Here is a 27,782-nt window from a genome sequence, read left to right as displayed (position 1 = left end):
TACCTTGATTACACCTGGCAGAGCAGCTTTCCCTTAGGCAAGTTTTCATTCTCACTTTTCCTGCCGGTCTCCAAAGCCTTGTTTCCCTGAAAACTTTCCAGCTGCTCGATCACAGCCAATTTGCAAGGCCAAGACATTTAAAACATCCTGAGAGCAGCTGGGGATGAAAGGTGTGAGCTCCAGCAAGGTGAGAGCTCCTGGAAACTCATCCTTTGGGAGAGTTTTGGAGATAAGGCAGAGCCTGAACTCCCCCTCTGGAAGTGCCACCCGCCTTTACAAAGGAGCTGGAGTCACACGGAGCTGAATAACTTGGATTTTAAAAGGAAAATGCTCTTTGTTAGGGGCTGAATAAAGCCCTGATTTGCCGAGCCTCTGGAGATCTTGGCTGTGGCACTCAGGGTTTCCATGACAGGGCTCTTATCAGGGAGATACCGATCAGCTCCTGTGCTCTGCCCAGCTGGCCCTTAATTAACGATGCTGACCCTCATCAGGGGACAAAGAGGAGTGGCAGAGACACCTGCGAATTTCTCAGGCTCCTTGCCTCTCAAATTCCGCCCATCCTGTTTACAAACACGCCCAAGGCTTCTCAGTGGCAATTCCCTTTGACCCGAACTAAATAATTTTTTTTTCTCCTTTTTGTCTGCCACAGCTTTCATTCCCCGGTTTGCCCGGATCAAGGCGAGCCTTTTTGTTGGGACAGCTTTTGAAAGGAGTCTGTCGGGATTTTTCCCAGCAAACCTGAGAAATCTGTTATCTCTGCAGCCCTAATGGATTCAGGGAGCTGCTCAGATCTCTGAAAGCAGAAAACTGCGGTTTTCCAGCCTCATTCCAGCTGCTCCATCCAGCTTGGAAGGCAGGTGCTGGCATCCCACTGCCTGATCTTCCCAATCCGCCCGTGACCTTTGGTGGGGGGCTTGCATGCATTGCCCAGCATTTCCAAAATGTCCCCAAAGGAGCCGTGTCCGTGTCCCCCGCACCGAGGATGCAGCACCCGCTGCTGCCCAGCTCCCATCCCACTCCTGCCAGGCCAGATTCCGCTCCCAGCTGATCATAACCCCCCTGGATTCCAGGAAAATGCAGTTTTCCAGCTCTTGGTGCAGCAGTAGGATGGAAAGGGCTGGATCCACACGGCAGGGACTGGGGAGGGAGTGATCCCCTTCCACCCCTGTGGGATGTGGGGATAACATCCCATCCAAACCTGCCCTCTCCCAGTTTAAACCCATTCCCCGTGTCCTGGACAACGGGGAAATTGGAAATGCAGTCCCCAGGGAACAGCTGAGCTGAGCTCAGTGCCACAGCCAGGCTGGGATGGAGTGGTGTTGGTTGGAAAAGAGCAAAGCCACGAGATGATGGCAGTAGGGTGAAAAAGGTTGGATTTTTTGGCTCATTTCTAATGAAATGCCACTTTCTACGCTGGGCAGAGCAGGCAGGTGCACAAATTATCCCAGCTGAGCCTGGCATTGAGCCAGTTCCCATGTGCTGGAGATCCCATCCCACCCCAAACACCCCCACACAGGGTGCATTCCTCATTCCTGGGCTCTCTCCCAGTACAAACCAGTCACCATTATGCCCAGTTAATATTTAAGCTGGGCTTAAACAGTCTCCCTTTCCTTTTCCAATTCCCTTCCCATTAACATATTTATTGTTTGGATTTTTCTTCTCCAAAAAAGTTGGGAAATTCACACAAGCACTAAAACACAGCTCCCTGTTTCACTGGCATGGGAGGAGCTGAGCATCCCCTGAGGGTCTCCACTGGCCTCTCCCACTCAAGATCCAACATTCCCCTGTGGAAAAAACATCCCAAAACTCAGCTTCCCCCAGGAAAATCTTCATGGCCTCACCAGATGCCAGCAAGACCTTCACCACTGCAGTGGCCAGTAGCCCAGAGGAGGTGGTAGCCACACTCTGGGCATTGGGGTGGAAAGAGAACTGTTTATTTTAGGCTGAGGACTGATGAGATGAAATCCATTGATCCCAGATCGTAATTACATTGTTATCTCTGCCCTGGGAGATAAAGAGATTTCTCCCTGCTGGCTTCTGGAAAAGCTGGGCTCAAAAGCGGATAGAGGAGGGATTTATTTATTTGAGCTCCTCTATTTTTTAAGTGAAATGTTAAAGAGGAAAAGCTTGGTTTATTTATTTTATTTTTCCCCCCAGGAGATGGGAAGCCAGGGAAGGTTTCTCTCCTGCTCAGTGCCCTCCTGGTGCCCCGGGATCAGGCAGGAGATGAGGAGAGCTCCATAACATGGAATTTTTAATGAATTATCCCACAGGAGGTAATCAGAAAACAGCACTGCAGGGCATGAGTTGGGTTACTGGGTGCTGCTGTGACCCACTTGGCCTGGATTTCACAGGAGTGGAACAAGAGCCCAAGACTTTGCCAACACCTCCATCCCATGGCTTTTCTCCAGGGATGGACCTGGCCCCTCTTCCAGATCAGCCAAGGACCTGCCTCGGGTCCTGGCAGCTGCTAAAGGTATTGGTGCCATCCCCATTTCCCAGCCCCTTGGATGAAGAACAAACTGGAATTGATTTCCCAACCACTGTAAATTCCTGCTCCTCACTGGCCTGGCCAGAACCAGGATGAGAATCCCAATTTTAATTGCTCCAAAGGTCTAAATCCAATTAGCACACGAGGAAAGTGGCTGGGAGAACAGAATGGTTCAGGTGTGCTGAGGTGGAATTAAAACTGGGAAGCAACCAACAGAAGCAGGAGATTCAAAGAATGGTCCTGACCAAGGACTTTCCTTCTGGAGTGGCTGGGAAGAAAATGGGAGGAGAAAGAGGAATTAGAGGGAATAAAGGTTCCTCTCTTATTCCCATGGATTTGAACAGAATCCCTCTTTGGAATCATTTTCCATGCAGGAATTCACAACCAACCGTGGCTGGTGCTGCCTCATCCACAAACACCACAGCACCTTCATCCCAGAGAATCCTCATCCCAGTCTTCATCTGGAACTGGATGCTCTCTCTGCTGGGACCTCTTGGATTGGATTTCTTGGCTGGGACTAGAATTCCTCCACTGGGATTTCTCTGCTGGCCACTTGCTGGGCAGGAAATGGAAAAGAGGAGGAAAAATCAATGAGAAGAACCCAACGGTGCAAAACAAAAACATCAAGAAGAAGTTAAAGCTCAATTTTAAGGCTGCTGGACTTCCCTGGGAACGTTTTGCCCAGAGGACAAAGCCTCAGCTCTTCCCTGCCGCTGAAGGTTTGAGCGTTAGGAGCGGCAGGAGCAGGGTGCGGTTGCCCTAAAAATTGCCAAATTCCTGGAAATATCGGGACATCCTTCCGGCACCTCCTTTCCCGCTCCGTGCCTGGAGCTCCAGTGACATCTGCTGCTGTCTCTGGGCATCGCCACCGGCCCGGCCACCGCCACCCCCGCTCCCCGCCTGGGCACACGGAGGGGCAGTGTCACCACCCAGGGCTCCCACCAGCCCTGCCCTGGGAATTGAGCCTAAAAACGCCCCAATAAAAGGAAATTTTAAAAAAATAATAATAAAAGGAAATCGTTGCTCGGATGGAGCTGCCACCACCCGAGGGAGCACCTCCTGCTCCCCAAACTGGGGGCGAGGGAAAAAAAATTCTGCCACCACCATTCCTGCTTTTCCTCAGGGCTTTCACACCCAGGCACCAAGCGAGGGGAGCCCGTGGGAGATTTAAACCTGCACGATTTTACCCAGGAGATTCCCAAACCCAGGAATTCCTGTTACCCCGAGCCAGGATCTCTCTCCCAACCACCCCAAACTTCTCAGCATCTCCAGCCCAACTCAATTCCAGCAGCCCCACGCCACCAGGAACTCCCAGATCCAGGCCCTCTGCCCACCCCGTGAGGTTCCAGTTCCCACAGGGAATGAAAGAAGCCAAAAATCTGTAAATTTTTTGTTCTTTTCCAGTAGTCTCACTTTATTAGATACCACATCAAGAGAGGATGTTGTGCTGCATGCAGCGGAAGACTGGAGGATTTCTAATTCCTGTGTAACGTTTTCTTTTTCTCTTAACAGTTGTAAACTGATATTTGGCTGTAAAATCACTGCATGCGAGTCTGAATGCAAACAGCAGTAGAAGAGGCTTTTCATTTTCTTTTTTTTTTTTTTTTTTTTTTTTTTTGCTTTTTTTGTTTGTTTGTTTTTCACCATTCCCAATCCATAGGTGCATGCTTTATTTACAACAAAAAGAAATCATTCAGGGCAGGAATTACCATCAGAAAAACTGAGAAGAGGTGGGCAGAGACCAGGGCTGTGGTTTTGCACGATACTGAGGAGACTGGCAAGTTGCACTTGATTTTTGGAGGTGCAAAGAGATGATCTGAGTATCCTTTTCCCAAAGAAAGCAGGCTGAACAGGGAATGGGAATACAGGATGGGATAAGGGTAACTTTAAGGGAGTTGTTCTGCACATACAAAGGAGGCTGGGCTGCTGCAGGACTGGGAGAAATTAAGGAATTGCTTAAATAATGATTTTAAAAGTTTTTTTTTTTTACCCTCAGCCACACATTTCCCCAGCACAGCTCCGTGCCCAGGTGCTGCTCTGGCTATGGCCAGGAATGTTTGGGCCAGGTCCATCCCTCTGGAAAGGGTGGGGGCAGCTTGGAGTCATTAAGGTTGATAAAGGGAGAGTCCAACCATTGATCCTGGATCCCACCATCCCACAGCTCAGCTGGGCCTGGAGCAGGGAGGCTCCGGCACGGGATGCAAAGGGAAATAGTCCAAAAGAACGCGATTGTTTCAGTCTGGTCCTGGCCAGAGTGGCTCAGGGATGCCACCCTGACTGGCACAGAGGCAAGAATTCCATGAGAAAGGGGAAGATTTCCAGGTGTTCTCTTCCATTCCACCCCAAGCCAAGCCACAAGCACCATCACACCACCTGGGGTGATGGAAGAGGATCCCCAGCTCTGGCTGGACCCTCTGGGGTGAGTTGGATTGGCTTTTCCCACCTGGGGATCCAAGGAGGGGGCAGCCTGTGTCAGGCTGGGCCAACTCAACACTGAGGGATTTGTGTCACCCAGGGCTGGGGACACTCAGGGCACATCAGCAAGTTCTGCTGGGGGTGGGGGGAAATAAAGAAAATATCAGGAAAACAGAACTCATCCAACTCAAAGAGAGGGCAGCTGCAGCAGAGGGTGCAGGGGACTCGGGGGAGGTTTCACACCTCATGCTCAGTGTGACAAAAAATTCCATATATTCCATAGTGCTCCGTGTGCTCCTATCCATGAGGCCTGGGGTTTTCCAGAGCCAGGGAATGGCTGCAGAGCCAGGGAATGGCTCCACTGCTCAGCAGCAGCACCTACAGAGAATCAGTGCTCTCCTGCTGTCCAGACTGGATCCAACAGCTCCAGGCCATCCTTAAAGTGCAGGCTGAGGGTTCTTGTGCAGAAAACTGGGAAAAACGAAAGAAAACCAAACCAAAACAACCCAAGTTTGGAATTTCTCGGGCTGTTCCAGCTAATTCCAGGAGCTGTGGTGGTTTAAAGCAGCAATCCTTGCACACATCAGGGGGCTGGGGGGAAGTAGCAGCTCCCTCAGCTTCCCTCCTGAGGAACAGTAAATCCTTGGATGCAGGAGGGGTCTGAGGGGACGCAGGGACTGCCTTCAGGGCTCAGCCAGTCACTACTGCACAGCTCAGAGGTGAAGAGGAGGTAGTCACAACCCTAAAACACAGCTGGGCTCCTACAGCAGCAGAGCCCCCAAATGCCGCCGGTGAAGGAACTGCCCGCGGCAGCTGGAAACGACAGGAACCAAGCCAAACCTGCTCCCCTGCGAGCAGAGAGCTCCCTAAACCCTCCTTGTCGCTGTTATTGTGTTGGTGGTGGATCTTCTCAGCAAAGGATGTGCCACAACATTGCTCAGGTGGGCCAAACCAGAGGTGAAGCTCAAGCAGGACTCGCAGGATGACACCGGTGACACCGGATTTGGCCTAACCACGACGACACGGACACCAGGCGACGGTGACACCCACACCAAAGCCAAGGAGATTTTTCGTTATTGCAACTGAGGTATTGAGATCACACAAGCAGGACAGGCTGACGCTCCCAAGCCCAGCACTCCCATCTCCCGGGGGGAGACGCCGGAGCCCGAGGAGCGGAGGCTGGAGGGACACAGAGCGTCAGAAACGCGACGGGAACGCTGCCACGGGGACCGGGGAGAGAGAGAAGGCGGGGGGGAACAGTCAGGAGGGAACTATTGCTTGCCAAAATTACACACCAGGGGAACTCGACGGCCTCCCTCCCCCAGCTGAAAATAAATAAAGGAGAATAGAAAAGATCTGGGGGAGATTCCAGCAGAGGGAAGGATGGAGGGGGCTTGGAGGAGGGGGAGGACCCTGGGATCAGAGGCTGTAGCAAGGCGTGGCTGCGCTGGAAGACGACGGGACATCAGGGACATCAGGGACATCAGGGACATCAGGGACATCAGGGACCTACAGGGGCGTGGCAGGGGGCGGGGAGGGCCGGGCAGAGGCTCCCTTTAATCACTGGCGACGTGGTTCTCGTTCTGCAGGGTGTGCCAGCGCTCGATCTTCTTGTCCTTGTTCTTCAAACACTCGTACCAGTGTTTCAAGCGCTCGCCCTTGGCCGTGATTCCCAGCTGGCAACCGCCTTGGAAAAGGGGAGAAGAGCAGACTTTGTATCCAGAGGTGGTGCTGATGTTCCAGGAAATCCTGTCGCGGGCACACACCTCACACCCTGCAATGATTTTTCCACCTCCTGGATCTAATGGAAACACCTGGAGATGCTTTTCCTGCCCAGAAGACCTCCCAGGATGCTGGAGGTGGGGCAGTGTGGGGGCTGCGCCCACCAGATTCCATCATCCCACCTGGCAGGTGACCCAGGCCCCCCTCCCATCCAGCAAAACCCGTACCAGGCACCAAACCCCTGCCCCAGAGGGCAGAGCCTTCCAGCTCATCGCTCACCGATGTAGTCGTTGGATTTTCCGATGTCGTAATCCCAGACGGAAATGTCCAGGGATTTCTTGGCCAGGTCGCTGTGTTTGATGTCGTAGAAGAACTCCTGCAGAAATGGGAGCACCCACGTCACACCCCAAAGGAAAACACACCCTAAAAGCTACAGTTAAGGGGTTGGACCTGATCTCTGCTCAGCCTGGATTCAAAATCCAAGGAGAGGATGGTTAAAATGTAATTAATGAAGGAAAAATGCTCCTTCCTTGTGGCATCTCTTTTCCAGGAGCTGAGCTCACCCCTTGCACCTACGTGAGCCCTTTCCAGGTGTCCCACCAAAGCAGCACCAGTGGAGAATTTCCAATTTCCACCCCCAGGAATGCTCATCCCACCCACATCCCCAGCTGGGATGCAGGGAGCTTTCAGGGTGTGTGGTGCTGCCATGGCAAAGTCATTCCCAAAATATTCCTGGGCACAGGAGTGGGAAAGGAGCTTGAGCAAAGAGCCAAACCTTGGGGTGTTTGTCTTCCACCTCCTCCACTCAGCACAGCATTCAGTGAATTGATTTAATAATATAAAAAATATCCATCCATACCTCGTTAAACTCAGGATTCAACGTTTTCTTCTTAATCTGTGTCTTGTGCTTGGCCTTTTTTCCCATGTCAGGTTTCAGCCAGCTGGGGGCAACAGAAAACATCTCAAAATTCAAGTGCAAGAACAGTGGGAGTTTTTAAGCTTAAAAAGTGAGTTTCTGGGCTGGAAGAGATTTATTTAAGGCCAGTCTCCCTTCCCACCTTCCAGAGGATGTGGGAAAAGTGTGGGGCTGGGGCTGTGCAGCCTGGCTGCAGATCCAGAACTCATTTTAGGGCTGGGATTAATTAGATCTCTGTTAGAAGCTGATTTAAAAATGTAAAGCCACCATCTTCTGTTTGTGGGAATGGAGAATACAACAAATAAAGAGAGACTGGAAAGGGAAACTGCTGAGTTCCACTGAGCTACAAAAAGCTGAGCAGAATATGTTCAACATGAGAGTTACTGGATGAGTTTTAGGGAGAACAGAGGTTTTTTTCTAAAGGCAAAACGGAAAAAAACAGGAGCAAAAGCCCCACCAGGAATGGCTGCAGGGACCTCTCCGTGGTGCAGCTCACGAGGCTGGAATAAAAACCTTATTCCCTCACATTCCCAGGAGCCACGTGGGTTTATGGGGCAGCAAGCAGGACACGGAGGGACATGGAGCCACCTCTGTCCTGCAGCCAGGGCGGGTCAGAGGTGGAGAGAAGGACCCCTCTCCTCCAGCTTCCACTGTCCCCCGACTCCCACCACGCCCTTGATGGGAATCCCACTCCTATGGATCCCGGGGAAGTCGGGCACCAGCCCCAAGCCCATCCCCACATCCCCCACGTGTCCTCTGCTTGCAGACATAGGGTGATCAGTCAAAGCTTGGACTCCTGAAGTCTCCTCCAGCCTTTAACAACTCTGGGATTCTCCATGGGGTAACCACGGGATCTGGGCACTTGGAGAGCCACAGACCCAAGGGCTGCCTCAACACCCCTGAGCTCCACCCACAACGGGGACACCACCACCGCTGCTGGACAGCTCCTGCTGACCAGGGCTCCGGAGGAAGGACAGCAGGTGGCTCTACGGCCGTGTGCTCCAGCCCGGAGCCATTCCCGGCTCACTCACAGCTTGACGAAGGGATCCGAGTATCCGTTGGCGTCCATGGCCGCCAGGTGCACGCAGCGCACGATGCCCACGATGAGCCCGCCCTGCTGGGTGCTGTACATGAGGGACACCAGGATCTTCCCGCGCTCCTCCACGTCCCCACCGCGATCCACCTGCGGGAGGAGCCGCCACAGGCGGGTGTGGAGGAGCCGGGGCAGGAAAACTCGTCTCGGAGGGATGAGATGGGTATCAGGGAATGTGGGATCTCCGGGATGGAGCGGGGGATAATGGGGTTGTACACTAGGGATGGTGGAAAGGACATGGGTGGAGCTTGTCCTGCTCCAAGGACTCACCTCCTCTTCGTACAGAGCCATCCCACGGGATGCACCGGTTGTTCCGGCGCGCTTCGTCTGGGATGGGAAAGGGACAAGGAGACTGCCATGAATGGCCGGGAGAGGCACCATCCCACAGCAAAAAAAAACTGGGAATGCATGCAGCCCAGCTCCTGCACTGGACTCCAAAGTGGAAGGGCCTCAGCAATGTCCATCTGCTCCATCAACCCCCGTCCCAGTGGATTCAGCAGGTGACAGAGCAACCTGTCCCCTCCTCCATGGTGACATCCATCTGCAGGGGCTGGCAAAGCCAACAGGAGCAGGCCCTGGAGTCACTTCCCATGGATTCCCACCAGGCTCTCATCTCCTGGCCTTGGGATGTCACATCAGCCCAGCTGGGAATGCAACTCCTAAAGGTGCCAGGGAACTCGGGCACCTCCAGCCCCTCCCTGCATCCCTCAGGAGCCATTTCCAAGGAAATGGCAGGAATTTTCAGGAAATGACAGGAATTTCCAAGGAAATGTCAGGAATGGCAGGAATTTTCTCAGACACTCACTGGTATTACTCTCTCCAGGCAGATGTTGAAGTTCTTTTTCTGGTTGGCTTTGAGTTTTTTCAAGGCAACTCTGGTTTCTCCGATAAACTCGTTGTGGCCAAATTTGTCCTCGTCACACACGGAGATCCTGGAGGGAAGAGGGAAAGGCGAACATAACCAGGCTGGAGCAGTGCCCAACTCCAGAGCCAAACCCATCCCTGCAGGGGCACTGCTAAGGGGAGGGAAAAGCAAAACATATCCCCTCCAAATCCACTCTTGATCTGGATTTCCTCTGACCAAAAGCCATCAACCCCCAAATTTCTGGTTTGCCAAAAAAAAAAAAAAAAAAATCAATATTTTTAATATTTGCTTTGTGATGGGGCAAGAAATCAAGAGGTGGAAGTTTTCTGAGGGAGGAAGGAGCCATAAATTTCAAGAGATAGTTATATGGACTTCTTTTTCTGGGCTACAAATCAGCAGAGATGCACGTCTCTATGATGATAAAAATCATAGTATAATCAATAATTCACTATTAAATTACAAGGTCAAAATGCCAGTTTTCCTCTCTTCAAAGAACCATCCAAACGAGCAAATTCATGTTGATTTTAACCCAAAACTGCATTTCCCACTGGCCCAAAACACCCCCCCCCCCGCACTTCTGGGCGTGGTGCTGTGAGTGAGGACTGTGACATTCACATTCTCTGGACAGAGAGACATAGTTCTGTCTCTCAGGATTTCTTAGAGAAGCACAGAGAGAAGAAAACAATCTTTATCTCTACTCCTTTGTTTTCCCCATGTGGAATGTGGTATGGAGGTCGTTCACCTGAAGTGACTGTTTAATTAAATTCCAGTGAATGTTATTTAAGTTCAATAGCCAACCAAACCCAGCTATATCTCAGACTCTCAACAGAGAGTCACGAATTTATTAATTAGTTAAATAAGTAAATTTAAAAGAAATATATAATATAATATCGCCTTAAATAATATAGTAATATAATATAGTACACTTTTAATAAAACTACCCTTCAACCTTCTGATCTGAAAACCGGACATCCCCATTTCTATTTCTTTCCGCATCCGCGGTTCGTCGCATTTTTACCGTATGAGGACACCCACAGCCCCACCCCGTGGGAGCCCTGTGCTCCTGCTGGGCTTGCCTGAGGGTTTTCCTCTGCATGTCCTCGTCGGTGATGCCGTGGTACACCAGGGTCTCGTTCCACACCGGGTTCCGGGTGTTGCGCAGCGTCTTCGTCCTCAGCTTGTTGGACTGCGGGGCCAAATAAACACAGGGGAATTGCACCCCGGCATTCCTCCCTGCCCAAATCCCAGCTCCTGCCAGGGATGCCCCATCACATCTGGCACAGCTGGGTGATGGTGAGCTCGCAGGGAGCATCACGGTGGATCTTTGCACAAGCACCGGGGCTTGGTGACCCGTGGTGGTTGGGAGAGCCTGGATTTTGTCACTCCCTGGGGTTTATTCCCTCAAGGAGAGAGGAAAAGGTGCCCAGGGCAGGATGTGGGGGCTCAGGTCACAGCTCTCATGGTCTAAAGGAGGTGGCAGTGGGGAATTGAGGAGCCGTCACTTGCCTGTGTGTCTTTCACAACCACACGTTCAAAATTTAAAAAAAATTGAAATTACTATCAGCAAATGAGAGCAACAGGAATCAAAGCAATTCCCAACATCACACCAGGATTTCCTCTCAACAATACCAATACCCCCTGCATAAAGCAAAGCCGTAAAATCAATCCAATGATTTTATTATCAGTTTTCCCATGGTTTTACTCCTGTTTTTTTGAGCAAAACTCTGCTGCACCCTCTAAGCAAAGAGCCGGTACTGCTGGTGGTCATTCCTTCCTCAAGATTTGCCCACCCAGATCAGCTCAGCTGGGCTGGGGAGGGAGATTTCCAGGAATTTCCATGATGGAGCCAGAGTTTCCCCCACAGTTCTCTCCCCACAGCTCCAACACGAATGTGCTGCAGCTTCCAAGCAAACGGATAATTCCAACCCTGGGCATAATTAGATTTTTGGGCAGATGTTTCGTGATGCATTAACAGCAGTGTCTCCTCTGGAGCTTCTCTCCATCCCTGAGCAGATTCCTGCCTGCAGGATGAGCTATTCCTTGGGTCTGGGAGAGCATCTGGGAGCATCCTCCCTGTTCAGAGATACCCCCAGGGAAAAACAGCAGCGAGCAGAGAAATCAACAGGGAAAATCTGATCTGAGGGAGGGACCTGAGGGGGATTTGAGAAACCTCTGCTCCATCCCCAGCACCAAACCTGGCAAAGCCTCACCTTGCTGGCTCCAGGCAGGAGGTGCAGCTTCACATAGGGATCAGCCAGGCCATTGGAATCCATTGGTTTTAAGCCCTAAATAAGGATAAAGGAAACACAGGACGTGAATCCTCCTTCAGCAAAGCCAAGGAAGAGAAAAATCTGCCCATGAAAAGCTCAAAGAGAAAATGTGTTCAGTAACCCAAGAGCCTGTGCCCTGAGCAGCTGGGGTGCCAGGATGTGCTGAAACATCTGACCCATCCCTGGAAAAATCAGAATTGTAGAATCACAGGATGGTGCAGGTTGGAAAAGACCTCAAGTATCATCAAGTCTCACCCCCAGCCATGAGCAGGGACAATTTCCACTATCCCAGGCTGCTCCAAACCCTGTCCAACCTGGCCTTGAACACTTCCAGGGATGGGGCAGCCACAGTTTCTCTGGGAGGACTGTTCCAGGGCATCACCACTCCCACAAGTCTCTTGGATCCACACAAGGAAAAGCCTCCCAATCCTCCCCAGCCAGGAGCAGCTGTGCCTGGAGCCTCCCAAGGGAGCAGCCTCTGCCAGCAGCCACATGGCTTCCTTCCCATTGTACCAGACAAACTGGGAGCCAGATGGATTTAAATCAGGGAAAAGGGGGGGAAAGAGAAGCTCTTGCCTTGGCCTTGATGAGGGTGCAGTGCAGGGAGCTGTTGTCCTGGTCGTAGAGCAGGCTGAACTCCAGAGCTCCCAGCGTGGCTGACAGCGAGGGAGGAGGAGGAAACAACCTCGTTAAAACTCCAGCCAATAACTGCATTTAATCATCCCCGATTAGTAATAATTAGAAAGATTTGCGGGTCAAATGTAAAAGCTGTTTAATGCAGTGACACTGTGCTGGCAGCAGCCAAACCGCCACAAATCCAGGCGGATTCGGGAGCTCTGCACAGCTTTGCAGGGCAGGGACTGCCCAGGGAGAGCAGCTCTGGAGCTGACTCCAATACTCCCCAAGCAAAGGAGGAGTAACCCTACCAACCATCCCACAGCAATTCCACCCCGGACCACCCTGAGGAGATGCTCCAGCTCAGACAGCAGCTCCTCCCAAGGCTGGGGCTCAGCACCTGGCTCCTGTCTTGGCTTTCTGGAAACCAGCTCAGGCTCGTGCTCCTTCACCCCAGGGATGAAGAGCAGGCACGGAGGGCATCAGCTGCTTCAATCCAAGCACCTATTCCCGACCCTGAGCAGCTCTTCCCACCCAGGATGTTCTACCACAAATCCTCCCCGTCAAATCCCCGCCCCAGCTCCGAACCCCGCAGGGAAGCATCATTCCCCAAGGACCTTCCCTGCTGGACACCCACCCAGCAACCTCCTCCAAATCCCACATTTCCCAAAGAAACTCCCTCCCCGGGTACGTACTGCCTTCATCCGAGTCGTAGCTGTTGGCGTCCTCCTCCTCTTCCTCGCGGGGCTGCTGCCGCTGCGGGGCCGCGGCTGCGGGCGGGGGCTGTGTGGCAGCAGGGGGCTGCCAGGCTGGCCTGTCCTCCCTGCCGCCAAAGCCCCCTCCCCGCTCCTCCCTGGCGGCGCCGCGGGCCGGCTCCGGGGGGCTCGCTGCGGGAGGGACCCCGTTAGCCCCCGGCCCGCTCTGCCCCCCAGACCCCCGCAGCCAGCCCGGGGTTACCTTGTCTCTCCGGGAAGCGGGCGGGACCCCCGGGACCCGGTCTTGCCGCTGCGGCCGCCGGCGCTGGGGACAGAGGTGGCATCACCGGGCGTCCCCTGGTGCCCTCTCCCACCGCGCCGAGCACAGCGTCCCTGCCCGTGGGGCGTCCCCAGGGACCGCACGCCTCGGCCGCGCTCCCATCGCATCCTACCTGCGGCTGCCGGCGCAGATCCAGCGGCGGATGCGGCAGCGGGACCGGCCGCGGCTGGCGGGGGTGGCCGCTGGCCTTGCACGGAGTTGGTTCTCTTCACACCTGCAAGGACAGGGGACAGTCAGCGGAGACCACCCGCAGATGGCTCCCGGCTTTGTGTCGCCCCATCTGAACTTGCAGGGATGCAGGAGCAGCACCGCTCTCACCGGGGCTCCTGCTGACCCCGCTCTCCGCAGCGTAGTCCCGGCTGTCGCTGTCCTCGCTGCCGCACGGACCCGGCCGGCCCTCGGCCGCTTTGCGGCTTCCCCGGGCGGCCGCTGTGGCGTCGGTGCCTGCAGGAGAGGGAGAAAGGAGCAGTGAGGCTAGAAAAGCGAGCTGCCATCCCTGGGCGCTGCCCGGCCTGGGTGCCAGCAGCAGGGGGACAATGGGTACGGCCACTGCAGCAGCGCCTCCCGAGCTCCGGGCACTGCGGCGGGAGGGCTCTGCACCATCAAACCTGCACACAGTGCTCAGGAAATCCCCAAGGACACGAGAGTCCCACGGGAAAACAAGGCCTGAGGTATCCATCACCTGGTCCTCAGCACCCTGATGGGACCACAGCTCCACATTCCTTGGATTGGGGCGGGGGGGGGGGGGGAGGGGGGGATCCTATTTTCCTTCTGCTGATCATCTCCCATTTATTAAGGAGACAGCCGTGGCAGCTGCCTCTGCCTCTCCCTTCCATCACCCGGCATCCCAGAGGATAAATCCCAGCCCGGCGCTCCAGGGTGATGAATTAAGACCCCACGGACGTGACAGAAAAGGCCTCGGCGCTCACCTGGCTGCTGCTGGAGACGCCAGGGATAAATCTTTGCCGTGACATAAATGGGCTGTTTCTCCTTGGCTGGGCTCTCAGGGTCACCGGGCGTGAGGACAAAGCGGAACGCAACAGATTGTGGGGGGAAAGGAGGAGGGAGAGAGGGAAAAACACCGGGAATGCTGAAGAGCAGGGAGGGGGGGAAATGAGCATCCAGGAGCAGGAGCCCCGTGGTGCAGAGAGAGCCGTGCAATAAATTATTTTCCAGGGGAGCTGTAGGAAAATCATGGGCACGGCAGGAGCATGCTGAGCACCGGGAGGGACGTGCGGAGCTGGCAAATAAAAGCTGCCTGTGGGGCTGGGAGGTTTAACGGCACCGGCTGGGGGTGTGATTAAATCGCCTTGATTAAGTGCTTTCCCCAACTGCTGCTGCACGGGAAGAGGGAGATCATCAATTAGGGACACCAAAACCTGGGCTAGAGGGAACCATTCCAGGCGGGAACTGTCCCCTGAGCCCCTCTTTGCCTCTTTCACGGAGCCAAGGAAGAGGGTTTGCAGCCACTGCGCTGCTCCCAACTTAAAGATCACCCAAATGAGGAGCAGAGAGTGTTGGACAGGGATCAGAGATCCTCATCCCTTTGGCATCCCATGTGGAAGTGAGAAGATGGGGGCTGTTACTCAAAATGAACTCCCAGGGAGACGTTCTCACACTCCACATCTCCCTGGCAGGAGCCATGTGAGGGTCAGGCTCTTCTCCCAGGTAGGAAGCAACAGGATAAGAGGAAAGGGCCTCAAGTTATGACTGGGGAGGTTTAAGTTGGATATTAGGGAAAATTTATTCACTGGAAGGATTGTCCAACCCTGACACAGCTGCCCAGGAGTCCCCATCCCTGTGGGAGGATTTAACAGCAGTGTGGATGTGTTGGGGACAGGGGTTAGTGGTGGCCTTGGCAGTGCTGGAGGAATGGTTGAACTCGATGACCTTTGAGGGCTTTTCCAAACTGGATGATTCCACCATTGGAAGTGCTGGAGGGTGCAAGGAATAACTAGAACAAGCCACTGCTGCATCCTCACCCTGCTCTGCCTCCCGTGCACTGTGCAAGGCTGGGTGGCTCCTTCCCCCACAGACAGGCACAAGCTCCCACAAACCTCCTAAACTTTCCCAGGGAGGTTTTCCAAGGACAGCCGTTAAATAACCAGGAAAAAAAAAGAACCAAAAAAACAAAACAAAACAAAACAAAAAACCCAAAAACAAAAAAAAAAAAAAACACCTGCCCCTCCCAGCAGACCCCACCACCCACGGAGGCGGCTCTGGAACGGCAGCGGCTCAGCCCCGGCGTGTGCGGGAGGTGGGGAAGCCCTGGAATAACCCGGGCCCCCCGCAGGGTGGGCGGCAGCAGCAGCAAGGAGAGATCCTGCTGCAGCATCCCGGGGGAAACTGGGAGGGAAAACGCCTTGGGAAGAGGAGGAGGCAGGGACGGGGCTCGGCACAGGCAGGGGACAAAGGCCGGTGCTTACCCTCGGTGTCCTCGGCATCCGCCTGGCCTTGGGGGCACAAACAGAGCGAGAGGGGGTGAAGCTGCGGCGCACGCACCCCCAGCCCCATCCCGGGACGCGCTGCCACCGTTTCCCCAGATTTCCCTATTTTATCACTATTTTTTCAAAGCTTCCCCATCACCACATCCCTACCCAGGCACTGTCCAAACTCTCAGCGGGGCCCTGACCCCCACCCGGGGCTGCTTTGTTCCAGCACGTCCTGCAGCCCCATCCATCCCCACGTGGAACTCCTGGATAAAACATCTCCAGGCTCCATCTCTACCCCCTTTCGGACACAGGCAGCAGCCACACGACTGCTCTGGATGCTTTTCCCCCAGAGTTTTCCCTTGCCGAGGATGGGAAGGAGCACCAGAGCCTTGCTGGCAGTGCTGGGGGGGCAGCACCCGCTGTCACCTACCTCGGGTGGGTGCCCGGGAGGGGAGTTTGGGGTCCGGGGCGGGTGGCTCAGCCGGGCGGGGCTCGCTCGGGGTTTGGGGTCCCTTCTTGCTGACGGGCATCGGCTGCGGCAGCATCTGCTTGGGCAAACCCTTGAAGAACCAGGCACCGGAGCGTTTCCACACCTGCGGGAGCAGGGTCGGGCCTCTCAGGGCTTCATCCCACCCGTGCCACCGCGGTGCGACCCCACATCCACACCCTGCAGCCCATCCCGCTAATTAATGAATCAATTAACTCCCCGGCTCATGCTGCAGCAGCCAATCTCTGCCCACAACCAGCCCTTTGGACACCCAAACCTCTGTTTTCATGAAACAAAACGTCATTTTGTGTAGAAAACAAAACCGTCCTGTAAGAACCACGCTCAAGCAGCCGCTGGGCAAGGCTGGGTGGTGCTGGAGGCCCCTGGGAGGTTGAGTCGGTCCCGTCTCGGAGGTGTGGGGTGGGGACAGTGGGGACAGGGGCCACACGCACCTCCCGCTGCTCGCTGCAGATCTTGCAGAGCCAGATGGCCTGGGGCCGGTTGTTGGTGGTCTGCACCCCGCACTTGGTGCACACGTTCTGCGGGCAAAACAAAGAGCTGCGTGACACCGGTGCCACCAAGATGTCCCCAACACCAGCCACGAGAGCTTTGCCTGCGCAACCACCAGCGACTCCACAGGTGCCGGGCTGTGGAAACGGGCACCCAAAATCTGCGGTGCCCCAGGGCTGGGGGGGGTTCTGGGGCTCGGAGGAGGGGTCTCACCTTCTTGCAGTCCTCGCAGACGACACAGGTGGAGCCCCTTGTCCCCAGCTGCTCCCCGCAGAGGATGCAGCGGTTGACGCCGTCCCCCAGCACGCTGCGGCGCATGTCCTCCAGCCGGGTCATCAGGCGCCTGGCGAGAGGGCACAGGGATGTCAGGGAATGCCAGAAACGCCAGGAAAAGGGCAGGATACGGGCACAGGCCTGCTCCCCGGGGTTGGCCACTGCCTTTGGTCTGGCTGTTCCTTTTCCAGGTGTTGATCCCCACGGAGCCTCTCCCTTTCTATCTATGGGACAAAAGCACATCCCAGCGGGAAATGAGATTCCAACAGGTTTATATGGCATAATATCGACTTCCAGGGATGCTGTCAGAGAGATGACACCGGCCCCAGCTCCATGGACGTGGAAAATCCATCCAAGGCAGCAGCTTTGCATAGAACAACTTGTCCCTAAATGGAAACCTTTCCACCCACTCGCAGCAGCTGCCCACGAAGAGCTGAAGGAGGAGATCCTGGAAGGCCTCTATTGAGGACTGAATTAATTCATTCATTCATTTTCTCATTGTTTGAGGAAAAATGTTGTGCATATTTGATGGAAATTCTTGCAGTGAAATGAAAGCCCACTGGAGATCAGGCTGTGAAAACACACCTGGTTCTCCCAAAGGTTAAAAAAACCCAAAAAACAGAACCAGGAAGTTTTGGAAAGGCAGCACTGGCCGAAGGAGTTTGGAAGGCAGGAAGGAGCTGCCTGCCGAGCAGCCAGGAGCTGGCGTCGGCGTCGTGCGCTCAGCTAACCCAGAATCCTGGCCCTAAAAATAGCATGGCGAGGAGAAAAAAGCTGCATTATTTATGTCATTCAGTGAGGAAGGAACGAAGAAAGGGAGGAGGAGACCCAAGCCCACCGGAGAGAGCAGCCCCCCATGGCAGCCTGACCCAAATCCGACGGAGCCGCGGCGGAAAAAAAACACCGGGCGTTGAAAAGTCGTTTTCCCACGAGTGGTGACAGCTTCAGATTTGTGGTGGCTCAGCTGCCAGTCCCTCTGAAATGCTCATAAACCATCCACAGGTTCCCTGCACACAAAATGCCTCTGGGGTGGGGGTTGGAGGGCCAGAATTCCATGTGCTCTGTGGGGAAAAGTTGAATAAAGGAACAGCAGCACGAGGAGGGGAAATTGTTCGAGCATGGAATGGTTTTGGTTTGGAGGAACCTTAAAATCATCCAGTTCCACCCCTGCCATGGGCAGGGTCACCTCCCACTACATCAGGCTGTTCCAGCCTGGCCTTGAACACTTCCAAGGATGGGCAACCTGTGCCAGGGCCTCACCACCCTCCCAAGGAGGAATTTCTTCCCAAAATGAAGCATTTTAGGATGTGCAGGTGATCACAGCCCAAAAAGCCCTCACTGCAGCCAACAGGGGCATCTCAAAGCCACCAAGCCCAGCCACGCTCAGGGATGTGGATCCATAATCCCACAATTATCCAAGCAAAGCCACGTTAACACATCAGCTCTGCCAAAAGCCAGCCTGGAATCTCCCACTGCTCCCCAGGCCCGATCCCGTCGGGCTCCAGCTGCCTCCTGCCACTTGTAGATGAACCTGCAGCCTGTTCCCAGCTGGAAGCTGGCCTGGGTGGGCAGCAGCAGAGCCAGACAGAGCCAGCAGTGGGGACAAGGCTCTGTTTTCACAGCTCTGGTGTCACCAGACAGCAGATGGGAGAGTTCACGAGTTCCTGCCAGCACCAGGAGCACGGGGGCTCGAAAAGCAGCAATCCTGGTTTCATCCTTGTGCTGACAAACAGCATCCTCAGAACCACAGCCAGGGGATTTTGTGCTTTCCCACTTTAGGGAGAAGCTCTCTGCCAGTCTAACTCCCTGCTCCAGTATGGGATGGGGCTTGGAGCAAGCTGGGCTGGTGGAATGTGTCCCTGCCCACGGAATGAGAGGAGATTTGAGGTCTTTCCAACCCAAACCATTTTGGGATTTACTTGAGAGGTGCCGTGGCCCATCCCTGCCCTTCACAGCCATAGGTGGTTCCTCCCTAGAGAATAACCCAGCTCTGGAGCCACCATCCACCCCTGCTGCCTTCCCAAGCTCCAGAGCCTGTGGCAAACACAGAAATCCCAGAGCCTCCAGCAGAGCTGCATCACCCCACAAACACCCAGCCAGCAATTCCAATTAAAACCTGGATTCTGGCTGGTCCCCGAGCGTTATTTAAAAGCAATTAACCCCAGCCCACATCCCATGGAGTGCATGATCCCCACAACATCCAGCTTTTATCATCCCCCACCTCACTAGGGCGAACATTTTGGGAGAAAAACCTCTGTTTTATTCATGGACAAACCCCATATTCCCTGCAGTTCCTCCTGCTGAGCTGCAGGAGCTCCAAGCAAAGCAGCTTCCAGTTGGAAATCTGCAAGCCCAAACAAACTTATTATAGAAACTGGAACAAATGGCACAATCAAAGGGAGGGAAAAAAAAAAACAAAAAAGAGGAAAAAGCCTTTGCATTTCAAGAGATTCATTATTTAGCTGCAAAAATCTCTCCCAGGCTCTCATTTACCACGAGCTGCTCCTTAAGTGGGATTTTTGAACCACTGGAAGGGCTCAGCAGCCAGGACACACCTGTGGCACCACTTGCAAGCCAAGTACATTTCCTTAATTAAAACATGCATTCAAAAGGGAAAAACTGGGCTTTTTTTTTTTTTTTTTTTTTTTTTTTTCCCATGACTCAAACGCTGCTGGGAGAGAACTCTAGAAAAATTTCAATTTAAAGTCCTGGTGTGAACCTGGCAGGAAGAAAGGGGGGGGGTTGTGCCCAGACCCCAGGGCTGCGAAGCTCTTGATAAAGGCAATAAATGGGAGAAAAAACCTTCTCAGGTTTGTTTCCAGCTCCATCCGGCATCTCCAGAGATCCAAACCCATCCCGTTCTCCAATTAATATCCAAGGGAAGCCCTGCCCTCACCAGGAATGAGATTTCTGCCTTCCCAAAAGCTTTTCTCTCCACTGGATATCATTTCCTCCTCACTTTTATTGCACATAACCAGCCTCCAGCTCATCCCTCTCCCTTCCACGGCTCCAGCAGCATCTTCCTCCCCATTATCTGCACTTCACCAATTGTTAAAATAGGGGGGAAAAATCGGGACCGAGTAATTGGAGCCGGTGGCAGGGAGCTGGCTCAGCCCAGCCCTTAGGGACAGCCCCGGGAATGGGGAGAGATCCCTCCCCTGCCAGGGAAACAGGGATTACAGGGATTGGGCACTGATGGGAGAGAGACGGGAGAAGTTTATCTGCGGTGTTGCACCTGAGAAGATAACAGCAAGGAAACAGGGCCCTGATGATGGGAATCAGCCCAGTCCCAGGAATGCGGTTTGGAAGGGGGAAGGTGGGCAGTGAGGGACAGCCCTGGCTGTTCCTGCCCCCTGCCAGAGCCCTGCAGCAGGCAGGGAAGGGCCCACGGGCACATCCCAACATTTCCCATGGTCTGTGGCAGGAAAAGGATCCCACAGGGATGAGGGATCACCTTAGGCTGGGTTCAATCCTGGACGGGACAGAACAGTGGTGGCTTTGGCAGAGCTGGGCTTAGGGTTAGGTTCCATGACTTTAGAAGTCTTTTCCAACCTAAATGATTATTCCATGGAACTCTCAGCATTGCAGTAGGAGAAGAGGGATGGGAAGAGGGACAGAGTGACCTGAATGAAGCGCCGATGATCCCAGGAAACGAGACTTAACAACGGAGCAGGAGCTTGCTGTGTTTAAATATTCATCAGAACTGCAGAAATGAATGGCCAAGATGGCCTTAATGGGCTTTAAATTGTGGCAGGGAGGACTTTTAACGCAGCAAAAAGGGTGGGAGAAGGACCTGATCCATGAGGAAGGACCTGATCCAGGCCACTGAGATCCACGTGCTCCTCAATGTCGTGCAGGAAGCAGCAGGGATGGGCCCAGCCACCACATCCTTGGCGAAAAAATTCCAGTGAAACACAAAGGAGGTCACCAAGAGCCTCCAGAATGCAGCCCAGCCTCGTCTCCATGGGGAAATCGTGTGCCTTAAAGGGCTGAATATTAAATTAAGGCTCATTTTCCTAGTGGAAAAGGGACAATAAAAGCAGCCAAGCTCCAGATTAGGGGAAACATAATTAAAATTGGGATGAGAAACGAGAAGCAATTTTCCTCCCCTCCAAGTGGGCAGGGAGCTAAAGGTAAAGTACCACTGGGGCTTTTCCAGGCTGAGCCCTCACCCACAGAGGGGAAAACCCACAGAGTTTTTCCAAGTATCCCATCCCATGCTCATCCAGGTGCTTGCTGAATGTGCTACAGCAGGCTGGGAATTTTTGCAGTCTTGGAAATAAGAAAGGAGGTTTTTTTTTTGAGGGGAAAGCTCAACCCCACAAAATCTCAAGCAGCACAAGCTGTCCCCTGGTCACAACTGAACCTCATCTCCTCCAGAAACTGGAATCCCAGGAGATGCTCCCGGCTGTCTCCAGTAACCTCCCTGCCCTGCCCTGAGCCTGAATTTTACTCTTGTGCTGTCTGCACACAGGGATGAAGATCCCAGGCTGTGGTCCCCAGACAGCTTCCCTGCCACTGAGGTTAATGATTTAATCCCCAGGGGCTCCCATCTGCTCCTGCATTATCCCTGTGTCATCCCAGCCATGAGCAGCCAAATTAAAATCCAATCCTGCTGCAGAGCTGCTCCTCTTGGAGCACAGGTGGGACCCAGGGGGACACAGCCAGGCCACTGCACTTTGAGAGGGGACCACAGGGCCATGGCCAGAGCCAGGAGCCAGCTGTCACCTCCTCTCTGGGAGAGCCAGCTCCATGCTCTCCAGAAATATCCATTTCCACCTCGGGATGGTTTCAGATCTTCCCCTCAATGCCAGCAGCGTGCTGGAACTCATTAGGCAGAGGAGCAGCCTGGCTGGGTTATTGATGGCCCCCAATTAGAGATGCAGAACGGAGTCAATTAGCGCCTGCAGGTGCTCCTGTGGCAGCTGGAAAACAGGATCCTCACGGATTGCAGCTGGAATAGCACCACTGTCACCAGAGTGTCACCAGAGCCACCACACAGACCCCCAAGCACAGAGCGACGCGGGACAAGAACAAATCCATCCCTGCCCACATGGATAATCCCTTTTCCCTAAAACTTCCAGCCCTGTGTCCCTCACCCCAAAGGATGATCCCGATCACCCAGCAGCTCCAGCCCGACGTGCTCCTGCTGTGTCATGTCCAAGATGATTCCAGCTCCTCTCGTCCTTCTCTGCGCCACGAGGCAAAAAAATCCCCCCCACACCAAGTGTCCCTGTCCTCCAGTCCTCATCAGCATCCAGCTCACGTATCCCACAGGATCCATCCACCCTCAGAGCTAAAAATACTCCTTCACGGGATTAGTCTGAGCTGGGTTTGACACCAAGTCCAATTCCACAAACAACAGCTCAACAAGAGGCATCGATTTGTTCTCAAGACAAGGGGCTGGTGGGATGGAGGACACAGGAGACGGAGGGCAAAAAATTGGGAAGGATTTGAGGCATGAGGAGGTTCATCCACAGCCCTGGTTGTGGGATTCAGGATTCCCCAAGGATTGGCTGTAAAGCTCAAATGAATCCCTCAAACATCTCCACTTATTGAGGCAATTCCAAGTATTCACCACATATTCTCCCTTTGGAATTTCACTGCGTGTCAGCTATTCCTTATATTAACCAAAAGCAGCGTTTTCATGGAATAATGGAATGGTTTGGGTTGAAAAAGACCCCCTGCCATGGGCAGGGACACCTTCCACTATGCCAGGTTGCTCCAACATAGCCTTGGACACCTCCAGGAAGGGGCTCCACAGCTTCTCTGGGTGAGTTTTAATGGATTTATTTTTCCCTTTACAGGAATAGAAAAATCCCAGAAAATCCCAGAAAAATCAGGCTTTCCATGAGCAGCTCCCCAAAGCAGCCTGGCCAGCCGAGGGCCAGCCAGCACCGCTGCCTCCCTGCCAGAGGCCAGCCTGGCAAACCCGGATTATTTTGTAATAGAAGGAGCGATCCTGGATAACACCCGAGCCTTTCCCGAACGGATGATTCCGTACGAGGCTGATCCAGCCGCTGTCCCACATTCCCGGGGCTGAACATCCTACAGCTCTTGTTGTGCAAGCCAACAAACACAAAGGGGCTGGCACGGCTCCCGCTACGCCTCCTCGCAGGAGGGGAATCAGCTGCGGCTGCACATCCGCCAGAATTCCCGGCTCCCAGCCCCTCCGCCCGGCTTTTCATGAATGAGGATGAGCAAACCTCCTCCGGCTCGGCGAAGGTGGAGAAAGGGAAGAGTTGGAAAACAGCTGCACAAAATAAATCTCTCCCCACGATGATTTAGGGCTCGTCCAAGGAGCATATCGCGCTGGAAAGGAATTCTTACCGGGCTGCAAAAGGGAAACGCCAGGGAAAGCTGTTTGCGAGCTCTGCTTGGGCGTGAATCACCGCCACTCAGAGAGAGCCACTCTCACCTGGCTTCTGCCAAAGAGCCGCGAGAGGGAAGCGCTGCGTGTTGGCAAGTGATGCCAAGCCCCGGAGGCACCTCCAGCCTGAGGGAGGGAGCAGCACATCCATGGGGCAGGAGCCGAGCCCAGGCAGGGATAACAGCCCCGGGAGAGGCAAAACCTTCCCAGCAGGTTCAAATCCTAAGCGAGGATTTCTGAAAAACGAGGGAATAAATCCAGCACTTCTCCACAGCCAGAGCACCCCAATATTTAAGGGACAGCAAACTGTCCCAGAGCTGTGAGAGGGAATTTGGCACTTCCCAAAGCAGTGCCAAAGGGGAATGTGGCTCCTGCCTGGGGCTGAGTATTTTGCCTGCTAGGAAAAAAAAAAAAAAAAAAAAAGCTGTGGATGCTTAAACTCAGTGAGAAGAAACTGCTCCTCTGTCAGGAATAGAGGCATGATCCAATGGGAACATGGAGATCCCCTCTGGAAAACCATTCCCAGCAGAGCAAGGGGATGGATACCCCGGCCTTAGCTCGTTTCACCTGGCAGGAAAGGAAACACGGGCACTTCCCACCCTCTGCACGGGCACTGGGAATGCCCCTAGTGAAAAACGAGGTACCAGCGGCTCTGGGGACCCCAGGACCAAGAATAGAAAAATCCCCAAAAAATCCCAGAAAATCAGGCTTTCCAGGAGTGGCTCCCTAAAGCAATCTGGGCAACCGAGGGCCAGCCAGCACTGCTGCCTCCCTGCCAGATGCCAGCCTGGCAAACCTGAGCACCACAGCCCTGAGCACCACTCAGCCCTCCTGAGGCTCACACAGCTCCTTCCAGAGCGGGATTAACCCCCGGGATGGATCCATCACCCCTCCAACCGCATTGCCAGAACAGCACCAAACTCCTCCGTGCTCTGGCTCAGCACTGGACAAGCAGCGAGCTGCTACCAATGATCCCTTTTCCACTGGAAAAAAAAACCATCCGGGATGAGAGCAGAAGGCTCCAGCCCCCCGAGGCACCCGGAGCCGCTCCCTCCCCGGCGCGCAGGTTCCTCCTGGCCGGGGCCCAAAGATCCCCCGCAGGCTCCTTTCAGGAGAAGCACCGCAGTGCAGAGGCTGCTGCCCAGGAAAGCAGCCAAGCAGAGCCTCCTGCCGCGGCCCCGGGGTCCCTCTGTCCCTGCTGTGTCCCTCGGTGTCACCAGCCCGCCTTACCCGATGCGCTCCTGCTCCATCTCCTCCATCTTCTCGGCGCGGGCGATCACCCGGTTGATGATTTCCTTCTCCTCATCTGTCAGCTCCTCGCCCTTGCGCTGCCGCTCGGGCTGTGCTGCCCAGCCCGCCGGGAGCCTGCGGGCACAGCGGGGACAGGGATCCAGCCACGGACCGATTCCCACCCCTGGCTGTGCCCAGGCACCAATTCCCAAGCCCCAAACCCAGCCCACCTCCCCATCCTCCAGACCCCAAACCCAGCCCACCTCCCCATCCTCCAGACCCCAAACCCAGCCCACCTCCCCATCCTCCAGACCCCAAACCCAGCCCACCTCCCCATCCTCCAGACCCCAAACCCAGCCCACCTCCCCATCCTCCAGACCCCAAACCCAGCCCACCTCCCCATCCTCCAGACCCCAAACCCAGCCCACCTCCCCATCCTCCAGATCTCATCCAGCTTGCAATGACCCCCCACCCACAGCTGGGAGCTCTGATCTCCATTTTTAGGGAGTTTCAGATGGAAATATTCATTTCATACGGAGGGAAAACTCCTTTTTAGACCCGTTCCCATTATTTGCACGTTTCCTTTGGCACCCTGGAACACCAGGTTCGCCTGGCAGCCGCAGGGCCGGGGCGGTGGCGCAGGAGTGGGTGGCTTTTTTTTGGGAACATCTCTCCAAACATGGGAGTGTTTGTCCCTCTAACATCATTCCCAAAGATGCTCTCGCCCAGCCTGGGTGCCAGCAGTGCTAACCTGGTGACAGGGTAACGTCTGCCACTCAGGGGTGCAAATGCAAACATTCCTCACCTTCCTGCTCATCCAAAGACCTTTCCTGGCTCTTTTCCCCTCTGGGTTGAACAGACCCACATGGTCTTGAGCCTTAAGTTCATTAAAACCCTGTGTGACACTTCCCAAACTGAATTTTTTTTGCATCCAAACCCAGTTTTTTCCTGTTCCCAGACCATCAAAGCAGCAGGAAAAGAGGAATAAGTGAAAAATAAAAGATACTTACTGCTCCTTCTCACTGCTGGGAAGCACAGGGAAAGAGAGGGAATAAGGATTAGGTGAGAAGAGGGATGAGGAGAGCCCAGCCGGTGACACCTCCAACCTCAGGGTGACAGTCCCCAACTCCTGGTCCCTCCCCGTGGAGCTCCACTGCCCCCAAAGAGCAACTCCAAACCTCCAGGCACCAAATCCAGGCTGGAGTGTGCTCCAGAGTGGATGTGGCATCACCTTGCAGGGTGACAGGACACAGGGACAGCGCCAGGTCCCTGCACACCCCGGCTCTGTCCCCACCACCTCGCTCAGGGCCTTTAGGAGCAAAACAGCAAAAATGTCCCCATGCAACAGCACCGAACCAATTCCTGGTGTCCCCACGGGAAGAACCGGTGTCGCCACCCACCGCGGGACTGTCCCTGTGCCCTGCTGTCACCTGGCTCGGAGGGACATGGTCCTGTCACTGGGGCACATCCACCGGTCGGAGGAGCCGCCCAGCACCGCGTCGGTCATCGCCGGCCACCCCGGGCACGAGTTTGGGGACACCAGTGCCCCGCTGGCCGTCACCAACGCCGCACAGCAGAGACTTCAACCACTCTGCTCCCTGATGCCAATGAAGAAGTGGAGCTTCCAGCCAGGCTGTAGGGAAAAAAGCAACAAAACCCCTAAAAATCACGCTGGGAAAGGCTTTGTTTGTGGGATTATGAGAGGGTTTGGAGCAGGAATGTCACTTTAGTCTGGATATTGAGATGCAGGAGCCTCCAGTCACCTCCTTCCCATGAGGGCAGCACAGCCTGGATGTAATTAATGACTCCCCAACCTCACATTAATTATGAGGCTTCAGAGCCAGGAGGGAAGATGGGGATCCATTCCAGAGAAACAGCTGGAAACAAGGAAACTTTCTCCCCAAATTCCAGCATGTCTCGCTGTCCTTTCCCACACCTCATTCCCTCTGGAAAAAAAAAAAAAAACCAACAACAAAAAAAAACCCAAAAAAACCCAACAACTCCTCCTTTCCCTTTTTGGTTTACTGAAGTTTTTGCCAAGTGGATCCAGGAGGGAAAACACAGCACCAGGAGTCCAACAGGAGGGTCTGTCCACTCCTCTCCAGAGGTTCATCCAGAGAGGGTTCTTCAAACCCTTCTCATTAAAATACCAAGGGATGTCAAATCCACAGCCTGATTGTTGCTTTATTGCCATTTTTGGAGGGGTTTTGCCCCTCCACCCACTGCTCCTACTCACTGCAGGGGGATGGATGGATCCATTCATCCGTCACCTCTTCTGAGGGAAAACCAGGGATTTGATAGATTTGGCTGCAGCAGAGCTAAAAAATTCACAAAAAAAAAACCCTCTGCAGAGCCCAGCTGTGGACAACGAGGCTGCTCCCCGCCCATGGATCATTCACATTCCCATCCTGCAGCCCTGGATTCCTCCCTGCCTGGAAGGGACCTCTCAGTTCATCCCACCAGGTCCCAAAACCAGCATCCCTACAGGACCAGAGCTCGGCCCAAACTGGTAAATGAACCTTTGTAGGGCACAAAGCAACTCCAGCAAAACTCCAGCAGAGAAACTGGGGAGACCAAGGAAATGATGGAAAATGAGAGCTTTCCATCTGAAATCACCAGATGCCCCTCTGAAATCACCAGCTCCAAGCCAGGAAAAAACACCCAACTTTCCCAAAAAAGAAGGGGGAGAATGCTCTGCAGGGTTTTTTTGCACATCACTCCCTGAGGAGCTGTGGAGGCTTGAGGCTCACCTTGGCTTCATGGAAAACTTGGGGATGTAAAAAAGTATTTTTGGAAAAGCAGGAGAAGTGAAGCACGTGGGTAATTAGTGCTCTGCTGGTTCACACAGCTCCTGTTCCCGAGCCAAAGCAGAAGGCTCCGATTAACAAGGTCACTTAACGAAGCAAATTGTTCATTTCAGTCCCCCCCGCCACCTCCACAATCCGCACTGCAGCACGGAATTCCCGCTGGGAATGAAACGTCCCGGGGGGTCCTGGGGTGGGCACAGACTGAACAGGGAGCAAGGGCAGCACCACGATGCCACCACCCATTTTTGGGG

The 27,782-nt window shown here is 54.2% G+C and overlaps 1 protein-coding gene across 1 annotated transcript; it reads right to left on the bottom strand.

Moving 5' to 3' along the window:
- Positions 1–3,877: 3,877 nt before the first annotated feature.
- On the bottom strand, positions 3,878–26,357 carry RPH3A (rabphilin 3A). Its single transcript, XM_068208575.1, has 21 exons — positions 26,155–26,357; positions 25,735–25,749; positions 24,725–24,859; positions 17,065–17,194; positions 16,794–16,880; positions 16,285–16,447; positions 15,849–15,875; positions 13,741–13,866; positions 13,535–13,636; positions 13,335–13,392; positions 13,083–13,270; positions 12,349–12,428; positions 11,713–11,787; positions 10,579–10,688; positions 9,443–9,569; positions 8,908–8,964; positions 8,576–8,727; positions 7,488–7,569; positions 6,908–7,004; positions 6,420–6,593; positions 3,878–6,123 (listed from the first exon to the last, which is right to left on the bottom strand). The coding sequence occupies exons 1-20, from the start codon at positions 26,229–26,231 to the stop codon at positions 6,463–6,465; spliced, it is 2,019 nt and encodes a 672-aa protein (XP_068064676.1). The 5' UTR covers positions 26,232–26,357; the 3' UTR covers positions 3,878–6,123; positions 6,420–6,462.
- Between the last annotated feature and the right edge of the window lie 1,425 nt (positions 26,358–27,782).

Source organism: Anomalospiza imberbis, chromosome 18 (assembly GCF_031753505.1).
Source record: "Anomalospiza imberbis isolate Cuckoo-Finch-1a 21T00152 chromosome 18, ASM3175350v1, whole genome shotgun sequence".
In the NCBI taxonomy this organism is placed as follows: Eukaryota; Metazoa; Chordata; class Aves; order Passeriformes; family Viduidae; genus Anomalospiza; species Anomalospiza imberbis.
Note: the sequence above shows the minus strand (reverse complement) of the source record. Positions and strands in the feature narration are given on the sequence as shown.

Coding starts and splice junctions, on each gene's coding strand:
- RPH3A (XM_068208575.1), bottom strand. CDS start 26,231: ATGACCGACGCGGTGCTGGGCGGCTCCTCCGACCGGTGGATGTGCCCC. Junction 16,448..16,793: donor TCTGCAGCGAGCAGCGGGAG/GTGCGTGTGGCC, acceptor CTGCTCCCGCAG/GTGTGGAAACGCTCCGGTGC. Junction 13,271..13,334: donor GAGAGACAAGGTAACCCCGG/GCTGGCTGCGGG, acceptor TCCCGCAGCGAG/CCCCCCGGAGCCGGCCCGCG.